General features: G+C 42.8%; 1 protein-coding gene across 4 annotated transcripts in view; it reads left to right on the top strand.

Moving 5' to 3' along the window:
- Nucleotides 1-17597, top strand: part of TIMELESS (timeless circadian regulator) — a 29371-nt gene continuing 11774 nt past the window's right edge. For 2 of the 4 annotated variants that reach the window (XM_015085077.3, XM_015085076.3), the window contains exons 1-9: nucleotides 1-139; nucleotides 13001-13161; nucleotides 13309-13462; nucleotides 15062-15176; nucleotides 15272-15334; nucleotides 15860-15961; nucleotides 16417-16572; nucleotides 16815-16948; nucleotides 17155-17242. In XM_015085077.3, coding sequence (XP_014940563.3) covers nucleotides 13077-13161; nucleotides 13309-13462; nucleotides 15062-15176; nucleotides 15272-15334; nucleotides 15860-15961; nucleotides 16417-16572; nucleotides 16815-16948; nucleotides 17155-17242 — 897 coding nt within the window. In that variant the 5' untranslated portion in view covers nucleotides 1-139; nucleotides 13001-13076. Of the gene's footprint in view, nucleotides 140-2250; nucleotides 2270-11680; nucleotides 11966-13000; nucleotides 13162-13308; nucleotides 13463-15061; nucleotides 15177-15271; nucleotides 15335-15859; nucleotides 15962-16416; nucleotides 16573-16814; nucleotides 16949-17154; nucleotides 17243-17597 lie in introns of those variants that run through there. The other 2 variants (XM_053226378.1, XM_027071472.2) reach the window with 2 other exon arrangements.

Below are 17597 nucleotides of genomic sequence, written 5' to 3'. Positions count from 1 at the left end.
ATGCACCAGCCCAGTTCGCCCCGCCCCGCTCCCACGCAGGCGGGGATTGGTCTCGCTGAGCCGGGTGGCGGGAAAGGCTGCGGCCGGGGGCCTGGGGGCCGTTGGCTCCGCGGGGATCCTGAGGACCGGCGGGGAGCGGGTGAGTGTGTGGGAGAGAGGGGTCTAGCGGATGGCGTCCTTTCGGAGCCGCGGGTGCACTCTTGGCAAGTGCAGAGTCCCCTTTCCCGCCGCCAGGTTTAAAGACGGGGCGGGGCACGCGCTTTTGGTGCGCACGCGCAATTCTTCACCCCCAGTCCGAAGTAGGTGCCGCAGTGTTCCCCGTTTGCCCGAAATGCTCCTTTGTTCTCCCCGCGCCCCTCAGTACAGTTGGTCTTCGCGCAGGGGTGGGGTCGTGATGGGAAGGGGCTTGGAACTCTTGAGGTAGAACCGAAAGATCCAGGGCATTTTCACTTCGGAACTTCCTTCCCATCCAGTTCAGACCCCAAACAAGCGCAGCTTAGCGATCAGCATGTCGCTTGACTTGAATCTTGGGATTTTACGGCATGGATTTCTCATTCCCTTCCCTCCTTTCTCTCTGGTATAAGACTTAAGGAGGATACAGTTTTTGCTTGGGTTTCTTAGCTGGACTGTCAGCCACTAATTAAGCTCCTTCCCTTGAGTCTCAATTCTTTGCCCTTCGAGCTGCTACCAGAGTTACTTTATAAAAAATCAATCTGGTAATTTCAGATTATATTTAAAACTCCTCATTGGCCACCCACAGTTAGGCTTAAATCCTTAGTCGGCATCCATGGCCCTTCACAGTCAGATCCTCTCAGCTTCATTTTCTAAAGTTCCCTAACATTTTTTCTGTATCATGCATTTGACTCTGTCACATGGAAAGGGTGTATGCATTGTGCTGTTTCATGCCTTGGTACCTGTGCCCTGCTGTTCCCTCTACTTGAAGTTCTGGCCATGTCTTTGCCAAATGAACTTCTCTTTCAGGACTGAGCTCACTTGTCCCTCTGAAAAACGTCTGTTTCCAGTCCCCCGCCCCCCCCCCCCCCCCGACCTTGGCCAAAGTAGTCACTTCTTTCTTTGTGTTCTTGAAGTTTTGTACCTCCCTCTATTATCAGTGTCGCTGATACAACCCAGTAAAAGGTTCCTGAGCTCCTAACAGGTACCATGCACTGTGCTCTGTGACAGGTGGACAGACAGAGATGAATAGGACAGAGTTCCTGACCTTAAGGAACTCAGTCTGTATGGAAAAACTCATGTAAATGAGCCCTCTGCAGTTACTGGGTGACAAGTCTGCCCTGGCTTTCTTACTCCTCTCACTTTATACTCTCTTGAGCAAGCTTACTTACTGCCACAGTTTCACACACCTTGTATCCTGATGCCTCCAAATCTCCAGCTCCAACTTTTCCTCCCTCTACTTCAGTTCCAGTTTAGAAACTGTTTATTGATCATTACATTGTGCTGGTCACAATGATTCCTGATCTCAAGGAGTTTATAATTTAGTGCAGTTGTTAGCAGTGGATTGAGTTAGAATCAGCAGGTGAACATTTTCAAAACACTCTGGTCCAAGCCCCACCCATTATAAATTTTGATTTTGGTAACTAGACTGACAATTCAAAGGTGAAAAAGAAATACTTTATGCCCTCAGGGAATATGCCCTCCTCCTAAGGGAGGAAATTTCAAACAATGTTTAAGTATTACAACATGGTCTGTAAATGCCATGATGGAAGTATATTTATGGCACAAAGTAGACACAAAGGAGACAGAGGTCTCCTGCATGGAAAAGTCAGGAGGAGGTACCATTTGGGCAGAGCCTTGAAAGATAAAAGGATAGACTTTAGGGCATTCAGGAAGATTGTCTTGAGAGAGTAGCTTAAAAAGTAATCAGGGAGATTATGAAGGACTTTGTACGTAGACATTTGCAGCTGCTGAAACTTTAGTTTTGTGTTACAGTAGTGCATGTTGTGGTAAAAATTCAAATAGTACTAAAGTGAAAGGTAAATATTTCTTTTATTGTAGCTCCCCCCATTCTCCCCAGAGACAGTCACCATGGAGTTTCTTACGTATTCATTGAAAGGTTTTGTTTTGTTTTAAGTTTATTTATTTTGAGAGAGACAGAGTGTGAGGAGAGGAGGGGCAGGGAGAGAGTGAGTCTCCCAAGCAGGCTTCACAGGATCAGCTCAGAGCCTGACACAGGGCTTGAACTCAAGAAACTGGGAAATCATGACCAGAGCTGAAATCAGAATTTGGGCGCTTACCTGACTGAGCCACCCAGGTATTCCATCCATTGAAGGGTTTTAAGCAGGGTGGTTATATGGTCAAATCTAGTAACCATTTTCTGAATACTTAAGAGAACAAGATGAGGCAGGAAAAGAAGTTAGGAAGTGGTTGAGTAATCTAAGCTAGAGATACTCAGGGTCTGAACTAAGGCAGTACCAATGGGGATTTATTGGGGCTGGATAGGAGAGCTTAAGGAAGTAGAATTAGCCCGAGTTAATGACTTGAGGTATCTAGGATGACGCCTAGCTTTCCTATGTGAATGACTGAGTAGATAGTGTCAGTCCCTAAAGAGATCCAAACTAGAAGTAGAGACACATTTGGGAGGAAGTTATTCCATTTTGGACATGTTGAATGTGAGGTATCTATGAGGCATAAAGATGGAGAATGCTATTCATTAGTGAAATAGGAGATCGGCACCATGAGAGCTCAGTATGGCAAGGGTATAGGTTTCCTGGCTAATGACAGAGATGGTGATTGAAGCCATGGGAATGGAGGAGTTTGCCCAAGGAAGCTGTGTAGTGTAAGACTGGTAAAGAAATGAAGACAAAGGCCTATGAACATCTGTGCTTAAGGAGGAGAGAAGGAGAAGCCAATATGGGGTCAAGGAAAGGTATTGTTTTATGTTGGATTTTCTCCTCCCTGAGATGGAAGAGCTTTAAGCAACTTACATGGGGATGGGCCAATATAAAGAGAAGACTGGAAACATGAGAAATGAGGAACAACCAGGGTGCCTGGCTGACTCAGTCAATGGAGCATATGACTCTTGATCTTGGGGTTGTAAGTTTGAGTCCCACATTGGGTATAGAGATGATTTAAGAAAAATAAAATCTTAAAAAAAGAGGAGCCGTCAATTAAGGGACAGGAAGTGATTGATTAATCACAAATGGAGGGCTTAAATTAGAACCAAAGAAGTCTGGGTGGGACTTGAAATATGTACATTTTTAGGCTTGGGCAGAGAAAGTTGAGAGAGTTCTTCCTTGTCTGATGACCTCAGTTGTTCCCTAGAGGAAAGGGGCAGAGACACCAAATGAGAGGTCCAGGAAGCAGTGCAGTTGTGGGGCTTGAGGATAACAGTGAAAGCTAGTAACAGTAGTTCCTTGGGAATGAGAATAGGAAGTGAACTAGGAACACTAAAAAAGATTTGCTGGGCCACGCTGAAGTTGGAGCCTACACAGTGGTTATGTACCATTCTGCACGGTTGTTTGGTTTTCTTCAGCAAGAAGACTGAAGGTTGGAGACTACACAGTGGTTATGTACCATTCTGCACGGTTGTTTGGTTTTCTTCAGCAAATCTGAATCATGATTTAAGTTCGAGTCTAGAAAGTAGATGGTTGGATTGATCTGAGGTTGGGATCTTTTGTATGGTGAAAGCAGGGAAAGGAAAAAGATTGACACACCTCACAGAGAGTGATCCAATAGTAGGTTACGGGATACTGCTTGTGCCACCCCAGTTTGATCATTTGCTTTTCAGCTCAAAAATCTTCAAGGACTGACTTCTGGCTTTTGTTCTAAATCCTTGAATTGGTAGACAAAGACAAGGTTGTCCCATAAAGTCAGTTCCAACCCCTCATTTCTACTGCTTTCCTGTTAGTCTCACCTGCCCAGAGTAGCTCCCTCCCTGCTTTTGCTCTGGCAGTTCTCTGTCTAAATACTCTTCTGCCTCTCAGCTGCCTGAATCCTATGCAACCTTTGAAGGCCTGGGTCTAATCACACTTCCTCTGACAAAAACCTTCTTGACCACTTTAACCTGAAAAGAGCCCTAGTTTTTCAGAAATTTTTTTCAGTATCACTTAATTAGAGCTTGTACTGGTTTGTCTTTTATGTTGTTTGTTCTATATCGGGTGGGCTTTATTTCTGCAACTAAATTTCTTAAATTGCTTTAGCACCCACACAACATTTGTCTTTTCACCTTGGGGGCTCTACGTAAGCATTTAGTGATTGACTATAGAATCCAGTAGATGGAGAGGAAGTTAATATTTTGAGAGTCCTTACTTTGTGCTTAGCATTCAGTAAAGTGCCTGGTATCAGTGCTTCTCAAATTATCTTGGTAAAGGACAAGGTAGGTTTCTCCCCCCACGCTGTTACACATCAGTACTTTTCTTTCTTTCTTTTTCCCCCCAGGTTTACTGAGTTACAATTGACCTATAACATACTTTTCTAAAAACACTTTTTTTGCAAAATACTGGGACTGTTTGATTACTAATGATAAACAATTCAAGTAGTACTAGAGTGAAAGATAAATGTTTCTCCTACCCTAGACTCCTCCTCCCCCGTTCTCCCCAGAGACAATCACTACGAAGTTTCTTACATAGCCATTGAAAGGTTTTAAGTAGGGTGGTTATATGGTCAAAATCTGGTAACCATGTTATGAATAGACTTAAGACTGGAAGCAGGGATAGAGGTTAGGAAGCAGTTGAGTACTCTAGAGATAGTCAGGACCTGAACTAAATTGAATTACTAGAAAAATAACATGAAAAAACTACAGAATGTAGACTTTTAAAAATTATTAGATTCAACAAACATTAACTCTCACCTGCTGTAAGACATTCTAAATGTGTACGCTTTGTGTCTGTACTGTATGCAGACTGCTAACAGTTTGTGGACCAACAGTGGTCTGCATGCCATGCTTTGAGTAGCACCGCTTTCCATGCATGATCTGATTCAAACTTCCCCGTTTATTTTCTTACTATACTGACAAAGAAACTGAGGTTTAGGTTAAGCCACATACCCAAGATCACCAATTTGGTACTGGACAGAACTAAAATCCAAATGCCAAAAGTCATTCTGTTCATACTAATGATTCTCAAAGCTGGTTCTTAGAGTTGATTTGGGGCAGAGTTTTTGTTTGGTTTTATTTTGTTTTCAAGAAGTGAGTTAATTTTCTAATTTCAATACCAAGTGTATTTAATATTTTATCCTTTGTTTTTATTTGGTTCTTGCATTTTGAGACCTACAAGTATTAATTTCAGAGGAATAGTGCTTTGTCTGAACCACTTGGTACTTAGTTGAGTGACAAAAGTAACTAACATCCCTTTAAATGTCAAGGTCTGCTGGCTGTAAGATGTTTGACAAAGTTCCCAGCTGTCTGTGATAAAATGTGAAAGTAAAATAGAGTTAGTTTTTTTCATAAATTCAAGTTTATAAAATTTAATGGACTGTACTTTGTCCTGAGATTTTATTTGTAGTTTTTTTTGAAATGTTTATTTATTTATTTTGAGAGCGATAGAGAGAGTGAGTGTACATGCATGCACACGTTGGGGAGGGGCACAGAAAGAGAGAGAACCCCAAGGAGGCTCATGCTGTTGGCACAGAGGCCAATGCGGGGCTTGATCATGACCTTGAGATCATGACCTGAGCCAAAATCAAGAGTGGGACACTTAACCTACCAAGCCACCCATGCGCCCGCTTTGTTGTTTTGTTTGGGGTTCTTTTTTTTTTTTTTTTGGTGTTTAAATAGTGAAAATAGAATATATAGTAATTGTGTGGGAAGTTTTTTTTGTAAACAGCTTTATTAAGATATAATTTACATACCATAAAATTCACCCTTTTAACGTGTACAGTCCACAGAGCTGGACAACCATTACCACTATCTAACATTAGGATATTTTCATCACCCCCAAAAGAAACTCTGTAGGTACCTACTAACAGTACTCCACCTCTCCTCCCTCCCTCCCCCCTCCCCCCCCCCATTCTGGCAACTGCTAATCTACTTTGTGTCTGTATGGATTTGCCTATTCTGTGGACATTTCATATAAATGGAAGCAAACAGTATGCAACCTTTTGTGTTTGGCTTCTTTCACTGAAAATAACGTTTTCAAGTTTCATCCATATTGGAGCATGTATCAGTACTTCATTCCTTTTTATTGTTAAATATTCCATTGTTTTTTTATTCCATTCCATTTTTGTTTATATCTGTTCATCGGTTGATGGACATTTGGGGTTTTTTCCACATTGTGACTATTATAAATAATGCTATGAACATTCGTGTACAAGTTTTTGTGAGCACATACTTTTTATTTCTCTCAGATAAATATCTAAGAGTGGAATTGCTGGGTCTTATGATAACTCTGTGTTCAGCATTTTGAAGAATTGCCTATTTTCCACAGCAGCTGAAATATTTATAAACAGCAGTATATGAGGGGTGTGTGTGTTCCTAAGTATCCTTAAGTTACAAAATTTAAAGTTGGCAACCTTATGTTAGTCTCCCTAAATTAAAAAAATAAAAAATTAAAGATCTATCTATGAAATCCAGAACTTTGGAGGCCATTGCTTTCACAAAGCAAACCAAAAAATCCGAAAAATCTATCCAGGAGTTTATTATTGAAAAAAAAAGAGAATTTCCCTCTTTTCCATTGATTCTTTGGCAAGCCAGGATGGTGCTGGTTTTTCTGTTTTGCCTCTGTTATGAGTGAAAGAGGCAGCATGGAGGAAGTTGTTTCCAAAACAGAAAATTCAGGAAGTGTAATAAAGTGCTCTGATTAGAACAGAGAAATTACAGACTTGTGTTTATCTGTTTGTCCCATGACTGGAAATAGTGTGTACGGCTTCTCCTTTTCCCTCTTTGCAGGAGGAAAGGATTTAGTGGAGCTAACTATTGTGAAACCCCACTCTCTTGTCTGTGTGTCAGGATTAACCTTTCATGTTCACAGCAACACAAGAGTTTGGGCTGCTTCAAAACTCATTTACTGTTTAAAATTAAAAAAATAAAATAAAATAAAACGCAAAGAGGGAAGGCTGCTGAAAGAGACCAGAGGAGACTTTGGGAGAAGACACGAGGTTCCTGCATCCCTGTGGGTGGAAACAGTGAATGGACAATAACTCTCAGTCAGCCAGCCCAGCTGCCCCCATTCCTTCTGAAGAACTGTTAGAAGGAGACCTTTGGGCTAGGACAGTGGGAATGGGAGGGAAAACCTGTGAGCACAGCAATGGCTACCTTTGCTGTTTTTATTGAAAAGTACCATTTTGCTACAAGAATTAAAAACAGTGAATACCTTTATTTATTTATTTATATTAAAAAAATTTTAATGTTTAATTTTGAGAGAGAGAGAGAGCAAGAACATGAGTGGGGTAAGGGCAGAGAGAGAGAGGGGTACAAAGAATCTGAAGCAGGCTCTGTGCTGACAGCAGAGCCTGATGTGGGGCTCATACTGACAAACTGTGAGATCATGACCTGAGCCAAAGTCAGCTGCTTAACCGACTGAGCCACCCAGTCACCCCAGGATACCTTTATTTATTTATTTTTAAGTTTCTTTGATTGAGAGAAAGTGCACATGCCAGTGGGGGAGGGGAAGAGAGAGAGGAGAGAGAGAATCCCAAGCAGGCTCTGCACTGTCCGCACAGAGCTTGGTGCAGGGCTCAATCTCATGAACCTCAAGATCACGACCTCAGTCAAAATCAAAAGTTCAACGCTTAACCCGACTGAGCCACCCAGGTGCCCTGAATATCTTTATTTTATTTATTTACTTTTTTAATGTTTACTTATTTTTGAGAGAGACAAAGTGCAAGTAGGGGAGGGGTAGAGAGAGAGGGAGACACAGAATCTGAAGCAGGCTCCAGGTTCCAAGCTGTCAGCACAGAACCCTGACGCAGGGCAAGCTGTAAGCATAGAGCCCGATGTGGGGCTCGAGCCCACAAAATGTGAGATCATGGCCTGAGCTGAATGAAGCCAGATACCTCCGGAGCATTCACATTTTTATGTGGTTGTTATTGTGAACATTCTACTTTATGTGCCTTTTTAAAAATGTAAGCCTTTGAATTTTTATTTATTTTAAACGCCTGTTTTTAAAATGTTTGTTCATTTTCTAATCCTTTTTTTAAATGTTTATTCATTTTTGAGAGTGAGAGAGCATGTGCATGCATGCACGTGCCTGAACAGGGAAAGGGCAGAGGGGGGTGTCCAGAGGATCTGAAGCAAGCTTTGGGTTGACAGCAGAGAGCCAGATGCAGGGCTCTAATTCACAAACCAAGAGATCATGACCTGGGACACGTGTGTGGCTCAGTCAGTTGAATGTCTGACTTCGGCTCACATCATGATCTCACAGTTCATGGGTTCGAGCCCGCATCAGGCTCTATGCTGACAGCTCAGAGCCTGGAGTCTGCTTCAGATTCTGTGTCTCCATCTTTCTGCCCCTTTCCTGCTTTCACTCTGTCTCTCTCTCCCTCAAAAGTAAATAAACATTAAAAAAAATTTTTTTTTAAATAAAAGAGATCATGACCTGAGCTGAAGTCAGAAGCTTAAATGACTGAGCCATCCAGGTGCCCCTAAGCTTTTGAATTTTAGTGTGCAGTGTTTTTTTGTTTTTTGTTTTTGCTTTTGATATTTATCCATTTTAAGAGAGAGAGAGCAGGGGAGGTGCAGAGAGAGGAAGAGAGAGAAAGAATCTCAAGCAGGGCCCAAACCCAAGACCATGACTTGAGCCAAAACCAAGAGCCGGATATTCAACCAACTGAGGCACCCAGGTGCCCTGCAGTTAGTTTTTATATGATATATTGTTTATTAACATTCCAGAGTTTTCCTAACTGTTCCCAGACTTGGGATATCTGACTTGTTTCCAATGCTTTGCCATTAAAGATAACTCATCTATAAACATCTTACTGAAGTGTATATTCTCTATTCTCTCTGAGACTCTGAGACTGTTTCTTTACCTGTGAAATGGAAATGATTGTATTTATCACTTAGGCCTGTTGTGAGGTTCAAAGTGAAGTTAAAGCTATGAAAACATTTTATAAACTAGAATGTATTAGGAAGAGGTATTGTTTTTGGTTTTGTATCAGTGATTACTTCTCTTTTTTGAATTGTTTTGTTGGGTTGTAATCTCCAAAATGAGCTCATTGGTTCAAAGGTTGTAACCCAGGATAATCCATTAATTCAAAATTAATTCTTTCAGAGGCACCTGGATGGCTCAGTCAGTAGAGCATGTGACTCTTGATAAAGACTTGTTTATGAACCTTAAGGGAAAGGACATAGCTGAGATTATATAATAGCTACTTTTTGTATATGTGTGTTAAGCTTTTCCTTTTATGAAACATTGGTGTTAATAGATGTTCATGGGGTTTTTAAAAAGTTTATTTTTAATGTTCCTATTTTTAATATCCTTACCAGTCAAGATCGCTTCTCCAGCTTGGGGGATATATAATGATACATGAAATCATAAAGCATGAAAACCACTGATTTTCATTTTAACTTTATATTATCCATCTGAGTTTGCAATGTGTTGTGATGTAACTTAACTGGATTTTCATAATACAATAACCGTATAATGGAAGTGGGGTAGGGATCTGTCAGTTCAGGACCTCTGGGGAGCAGACACTGAGATAGAGTTAGGAGTGCCTGTGATAGATCAAGGGGCTAGCAAAGTTGGGGGCGGTGAGAGTCTCAGCTGAGCCAGTGAGAAACTCAGAAGCAAAGATTGCCTAATAGAGGAATCCTTGTTGGACAGAAATGGCTAGGCCCCAGGACCCCTATGCTTATCATTAGCTGGGGGACTGCCCAGGAAGGATGGGACTGAGGTGGATCCTGGAGGAGCTGTCAGCTAGCTGCATTCTTTGCAGCTGAATGACAAGTTCTTTTCTTTTCTTTTTTCTTTTCTTTTCTTTTCTTTTCTTTTCTTTTCTTTTCTTTTCTTTTCTTTTCTTTTCTTTTCTTTTCTTTTCTTTTCTTTCTTTCGAGAGGGAGAATCTTAAGCAGGCTTCATGGAGCCCCAAAGAGCCTGATGCAGGGTTTGATGTCATGAGTGTGAGATCATGACCTGAGCCAAAATCAAGAGCTGGACGCTTAACCAACTGAGCCACCCAGGCGCCCCCATAAGCTCTTTCTTGAAGAAAAATCTCTGAACGGGCACCTCTGTGGCTGCCACAGCATCTTTTCTGTGACTGACTGACTTGGTGAAGAATAGGAAGGAGGCAGTGAAGCTAGGACTCTGATCCCACCTCTGACCATTGTACTGTTCTTTGTGTTTGTTTCTACTGAATGATTCTCCTATGAAAGAATTGAGTGCATTCAGAAATGCATAGGACAACATTTAGTAGAGGAGAATAAGACAATCAGATTGTAAGTGGTCTGGGAGAGGAAGATGAGACCAGACTGAGTAGCTTCTAGTTAAATGAATGAAAAGAGTGAACTGTAAGTTTTCTGTCCCTGGCTGATTTTTTTAATAGTGTGTTCCACAGCTGAAACACCTGTGAGAGCTCTGTTATTCCAGTTCTTTTTTTTTTAATGTTTATTTATTTTTGACAGAGAGACAGAGCATGAGTGGGGGAGGGGCAGAGAGAGAGGGAGACAGAATCTGAAGCAGGTTCCAGGCTCTGAGCTGTCAGCACAGAGCCTGGTGCGGGGCTCAAACCCACAGACCGAGAGATCATGACCTGAGCCGAAGTGGGACGCTCAACCGACTGAGCCACCTAGGCGCCCCTGTTATTCCAGTTCTAATGAATAGGCCCAAGATTACCAGCTTGCTTCATAACCTGAAAGCTTTATAATAGGTCTTCTGACCCGTTTCTTCTTCTGCTTTGCCTGTGTCTTTCTGGTTTTGTCAAAACTGCAGGGGATTAGAACCTGAGGTCCTGCGTCTCTTACATAACATCTTCCCTTCTCATGTCTGCAAGGGCTGCTCCTTTGCTATCTCCTTTCCCCTCCCCTATCTTAGTTTGGTTGCCAGGTAATAGGTAGTCAGGTAACAGGTAGCTCTTACTACCTCTGTTAATTTTGCCTTTCAGGTAAAGTGGTGATATGTTGAAAGCAGATGTTTGAGTACTCTGTTGGGCCAGTTTTACATATACTGAATCTTTATATAGAATTGATCTACAGTGGAGGAGGCAAGATATAGGGGAAGGAGAGATGGGACTGTATGAGGTTATCTTTCTTATTAGAGCCTCGCAGACATGGCTTTGTCTATCATTTCACACCTTGTAGTGCCAGAATGGGATGCTGTGTCTTATTTTGAGGAGGATGTGCTAGTTCAGCATCTTTATGGACCGTTCTGTTGTCAGCTTCCTAGGCTGCCACTTGGAGAGAGCAGACAGGGAAGCCCTTCAGTCTGGGTGTGTGTGCGTGTGTGCACATAGGTAAGCACACCAGTGATCTGTCTGGAAAAGCTGGAAGGGGCTCCTGGGTGGCTCAGTCAGTTAAGCATCCGACTCTTGATTTCAGCTCAGGTCTTGATCTAAGAGTTGCGAGTTAAAGCCCCACACTGGGCTCCACACTGTGGAGCCTACTTAAAAAAGAAAAAGAAAAAGCTGGATGTAGCTAAGGAGATAATCAGAGATCTCACACACTATACCTACCACACTGAACCCCAGGTCTCAGGGTCTACAGGTCCTATGAGAAAGGGCATTGAAGAGAAGTCTCCCTTCAGACTTTATAGTTGGTCATTCAGTGAATGTTTTACAGGCTCACTCTTGCTGGGCTAAGCGTTCAGAAAGTAGATTAGCACTAGGAGGGGGTAGAGGATAGCAGGTAGCCTGGAGAAGTAGACCAGTTACATAAATGCAAGGAGATAACATCAAGCATTAAACCTCAGTGTCTTGGATACTATCCATTTCCTCTGGGGGAACAGGGGTGGAGTCAGGCTGGAGGTAGGTATGGAACAGGGAAAGGTCTTTTTAGAGGAAGCTACCAAGGGCTGAGAGCAGTGTAGCTGAATGTGCTGAGGGGACAGGATTGACAGATATTCCCGATTTTCCACAGGAACAGGTTAGTAAATGCAATGTGTTTGTGTGTGTCTGTGTTATCAATGTCAGGTTCTGAAACATCCAAGATTCTGAATCTCTGCCTACTTGATTATCTGATGAGGGTGTAAGGATTTTAATCAAAAGAGATGTGCTTTAGAAAAGGAAGATGATTCTTCTCTAGAGAAAGATGGGGAGTTTAATCAGTTTAATTCTTTTCCTCACCCATTCTGTTAGACACTAGCTTGTACTAAGATTCCCAAAATTTAAGAGTAGCATTGGGGAGGAGAGTGAAGGAACTTTCTCCGTGCATCTCCAGTGCCTCAGATGCCTCAGGGCTCCTAGAAGTGTTAGAGCCTACGTAGCATCACTGTATGGTCAAAGTTGGGTTTTTGAGCCCTTGTACATAGAGCTGTAATAGGGTGTGTGGAAGGGCTATGGGAGGTGGAGGGAGCTGTAAAGGAGAGGGAAGCTCATTCCCCCCCTCCTCTAAAAGGCTACAGAGCTCTCTGAGGGTAAAAGTTTCAGAATTGATGCCTTTCTCTAACCAACCTTTCTGTGCATTATCTTGACTCTGAAACAGACTGTTTTCATAGTTTCAGTTCTAAGTTATTAGAGTATGGGGCAGTACTTAATTCTTAGGCTTGGAGCCTCCTTGTTTTTTGTTTTCTTTTTGTTTTTTCAATGTTTATATATTTTTGAGAGAGAACATGCATGAGTGGGAGAAGGGGCAGAAAGAGGGGGTTTCTGAAGGGGTCTCTGCGCTAATAGCAGAGAGCTCGATATTGGGCCTCAAACTCAGGAACTGGAGATCATGACCTGAGCTGAAGTCAGAACTTAACTGACTAAGCCCCCCAGGTGCTCCACCTCCTTGGTTTTGGTTAGGTAGAAGCCTTAATTTAAGCTTTTCCTGGAACTAGGATTAGCACTTTTGGTTCTGAAAAAAGCAAAGCATTTGAGGACCTTGTTCAGAATACTCAGAGCATTAGGGTCCTGTTCTGTTCCCCTCTCCCTTTCATGGAGAGAACCCTACATTTGTTTTCTTTCCCTGTCTCTACAGGCCTCATCATTTCTGTGTCCTGCTTCTACATATCTTATATCTCTCGTGGTCGGACCACTGGTGTGTGGACTTGTACATGATGAATTGTGAACTTCTAGCCACATGTAGTGCCCTTGGGTACTTAGAGGGAGACACTTACCACAAAGAACCAGATTGCTTAGGTGAGTACCTTTTGGAGAAAACAGGTACAAAACTTGCTTGAATCGAGGAGATCTGTAGAATTTCTCAAGTCCTGAGTATGAATAGCACATGGGCCAAGGTGGAGCTTCTTCCAGGGTTTCTTGTAAGTGTTTATTCTGTCCCTAAAGAGAGTGTAAAGGATTTGATCCGCTACTTGAGGCATGAGGATGACACTCGCGATGTGCGGCAACAGTTGGGGGCAGCCCAGATCCTGCAGAGTGACCTTCTACCCATCCTTACCCAACACGGCCAGGACAAGCCTCTCTTCGATGCTGTTATCAGGTTGGTTCCCCAGCGTTTTAACTTTTACCATGCACCAGCCCTTGGTGTTTGAGCTGATAGGTTTTGGTGGGGTTTGTTTTGTTTTGTTTTTGCTTTTTTTTTTTTCTAGTAAGTTTTTTGGTTTTTTTTCCCTTTAATTTTAATTTTTTTTTAAATTTACATCCAAATTAGTTAGCATATAGTGCGACAATGATTTCAGGAGTAGATTCTTTAGTGCCCCTTACCCATTTAGCCCATCCCCCCTCCCACAACCCCTCCAGTAACCCTCAGTTTGTTCTCCATATTTATGAGTCTCTTATGTTGTGTCCCCCTCCCTGTTTTTATATTATTTTTGTTTCCCTTCCCTTACGTTCATCTGTTTTGTCTCTTAAAGTCCTCATATGACCTCAGTCATATGATATTTGTCTTTCTCTGACTGACTAATTTCACTTAGCATAATATCCTCCAGTTCCATCTACGTAGTTGCAAATGGCAAGATTTCATTCTTCTTGATTGCTAAGTAATACGCCATTGTGTGTATATATACGTATATGTATATATATATGTGTATATGTACATATATATATATGGAGTATTTATATATATATATATATATATATATATATATATATATATACTCCATTGTAGTAATACTCCATTGTATACATATATGTATATATGTATGTGTGTATATATATATATGTATATGTACATACATATATACATACATATATATATATATATATATAATACTCCATCTTCTTTAAATATTCATCCATCGACGGACATTTGGCCTCTTTCCGTACTTTGGCTATTGTTGATAGTGCTGCTATAAACATGGGGGTGCATGTGTCCCTTCGAAACTGCACACCTGTATCCCTTGGATAAATACCTAATAGTGCAATTGCTGGGTCATAGGGTAGTTCTATTTTTAGTTTTTTGAGGAACCTCCATACTGTTTTCCAGAGTGGCTGCACCAGCTTGCATTCCCACCAACAATGCAAAAGAGATCCTCTTTCTCCGCATCCTCGCCAACATCTGTTGTTGCCTGAGTTGTTAATGTTAGCCATTCTGACAAGTGTAAGGTGGTATCTCATTGTGGTTTTGATTTGTATTTCCCTGATGATGAGTGATGTTGAGCATTTTTTCATGTGTCGGTTGGCCATCTGGATGTCTTCTTTGGAGAAGTGTCTATTCATGTCTTTTGCCCATTTCTTCACTGGATTATTTGTTTTTGGGTGTTGAGTTTGATAAGTTGTTTATAGATTTTGGATACTAACCCTTTATCTGATATGTCGTTAGCAAATATCTTTGCTTTTGTTTTTTAATTTTTTTAATATATATATATTTTTATGTTTATTTGTTTTCAAAAGAGAAGGAGAGAGCATGTGAGCAGTGGAGGGGCAGAGAGAGGGGAACAGAGGATCTGAAGTGGGCTCTGTGCTGACAGCAGACAACCCAATGCGGGGTTCAAACTCACGAATCACAAGATCATGACCTGAGCCCAAGTTGGACGTTTAACTGACTGAGCCACCCAGGCACTCCATGAACTGGTAGATTTTGGTGTTTGACTCTGGTGGGGAAATGTAAGAACATCTCCCTCTTTCATTGTTTCTCCAGGCTGATGGTGAACTTGACACAACCAGCTTTGCTCTGTTTTGGCAGTGTGCCCAAAGAACCAAGCTTTCGTCACCATTTTCTGCAGGTGCTAGCCTACTTGCAGGCCTACAAAGAGGTGAGGTTTTCCTTCAGAGTCCCTGGGGCAGAAGTTGGGGGCAGTAGGGAAGGAGAAGGTGGGTGCCACTTAAGGTCCATTCCCCTATCTTACAGGCCTTTGCCAGTGAGAAGGCTTTTGGAGTCCTCAGTGAAACTTTGTATCAGCTGCTACAGCTGGTGAGTGGGTCTCCACCTTCCAGGATCCCAGGGGGCCATCAGTGTCTTGCTCCTCCTCTGGGCAGGGCGCCAGGCTGGGCATTGTCAGGACAGCACAGTTTGGAGATATGGCCCCAGTCCTTGCAGATGTATAGTCCCATCCATTGTCTCTGGCTGCCTCCAGAGTGCTTGAACTCTTTCCTTCCTTCTTTTTTTTTTTTCTTTTTTTAAAATGTTTATTTTTGAGAGAGAGAGAGAGAGAGCGAGCGAGCGACCAGGGGAGGGGCAGAAAGAGAGGGACACATAGAATCTGAAGCAGGCTCCAGGTTCTGAGCTGTCAGCACAGAACCCCATGCTGGGCTCGAGGTCATGAACCGCAAGATCATGAATTGAGCCAAAGTCAGACACTTAACCCTGAGCCACCCAGGCACCCCTCTTTTCTTCCTTCTTAATCCTGGTTCTCTTCTCAGCCTACGTCCCCCAGCCTGGGTAGATGCTGCCTGCCTTCCACAGGGAGTGTCTTCCTCTGACTGTCCTTCTGACTAGGGCTGGGAGGAACGACAAGAGGAAGACAACTTGCTGATTGAACGGATCCTGCTGCTGGTCAGAAATATTCTCCATGTTCCAGCCGACCTTGATCAAGAAAAGGTGAGAGGTTGTCTGCTTTCTTATGCTTGGTTAGGATGAGGTGCCCGTTTTTGCTTTTCTGCCCTCTGACAGGTCAGGGGGAACCTTGCTCAAGAGATGAGTTGGAGAGGGGCGCCTGGGTGGCTCAGTCGGTTGAGCAGCCGACTTCAGCTCAGGTCATGATCTCACGGTCCGTGAGTTCAAGCCCCGCGTTGGGCTCTGTGCTGACAGCTCAGAGCCTGGAGCCTGTTTCAAATTCTGTGTCTCCCTCTCTCTGACCCTCCCCCATTCATGCTCTGTCTCTCTCTGTCTCAAAAATAAATAAACGTTAAAAAAAAAATTTTTTTTTTTTTTAATTAAAAAAATAAAAAAAATAAATAAAAATAAAAAAAAAAAGAGATGAGTTGGAGAACTTCAAGGCAGGGCAGTGAAACTGAATGACCACTCTTCCTCCCCTTATCACACTCACTGCTCAGAGGATCGATGATGACGCCAGTGTCCATGACCAGCTTCTCTGGGCAATTCACCTCAGTGGCCTGGATGACCTGCTTCTCTTTCTGGCCAGCTCACCTGCTGAGCAACAGTGGAGCCTGCATGTGCTAGAGATTGTATCCCTTATGTTTCGTGATCAGGTGAGTACCTGGCCTATTTCCCCAGTCCCTTCATCCATATACTTTTCTGCTATATAGCCAGAATTACTCTTGTAATAATGGCCGAATTATCTGGTGGCAGATGGGGAACAGAGTAGCTACCTCTTGAATATGGGGTACATTCAACAGTCCTATTTAATTCACCTTTTCTGTCCTCACTAGGACTGAACCTACAATAAGGAATGACAGTCCTTCTGACTCTTTCCTCCTTATTCCAAATCTAGAACCCTGAACAGCTGGCGGGAGTAGGACAGGGGCGCTTAGCTAAGGAGCGGAACACAGATGTGGCAGAACTGGAGGTGTTGCGCCAGAGGGAAATGGCAGAAAAGAAGACTCGAGCCCTTCAGCGAAGCAACAGGTGAGTGGCAGGGATCTGCCCTACCCATGTTCCATCCCATCAGTATGGAATGCTAAGGCCAAAGGCTAAGATAGTGGTGATCAGATAACACTTTGCAATTACAGCAGGCTCTGATGTGCTGATGAAAGAGAATGGGGATAAAGCTTCCAGAGAATTTGAGGAATCACCCTGGACTTTTTTTTTTTTTTTTTTTTTTTTTACTGCAGACATTCTCGATTTGGGGGCTCCTACATTGTCCAGGGGTTGAAATCCATTGGGGAGAGGGACCTCATCTTTCATAAAGGTCTCCACAATGTGAGTATGCTCCCATCTTGGGTGAGAACACTGTGGAGTTAAAGGTACCTAAGAAAGGTAAGCAAGTGGGGCAGCTGGCTGGCTCAGTCAGTGGAGCATGTGACTCTTTATCTCAGGGTTGTGAGTTCAAGCCCCATGTTGGGTGTAGGGATTACTTAAAATCATAAAAGTGAAAAAACAGAGAGAAAGGTAAATAAGCCTCTCTGGAAGTAAAGCATCTCTGTTCCTGGGCTTAGAAAGTTGGAGACCGTAGGAGGGGCCCCTGGGTGGCTCAGTGAGTTGAGCGTCCAACTCTTGATTTTGGCTCAGGTCGTGGTCTCACGGTTCGTTGGTTTGAGACCTATGTGAGGCTCAG

Source organism: Acinonyx jubatus, chromosome B4 (assembly GCF_027475565.1).
Source record: "Acinonyx jubatus isolate Ajub_Pintada_27869175 chromosome B4, VMU_Ajub_asm_v1.0, whole genome shotgun sequence".
Classification (NCBI taxonomy): Eukaryota; Metazoa; Chordata; class Mammalia; order Carnivora; family Felidae; genus Acinonyx; species Acinonyx jubatus.
Note: the sequence above shows the minus strand (reverse complement) of the source record. Positions and strands in the feature narration are given on the sequence as shown.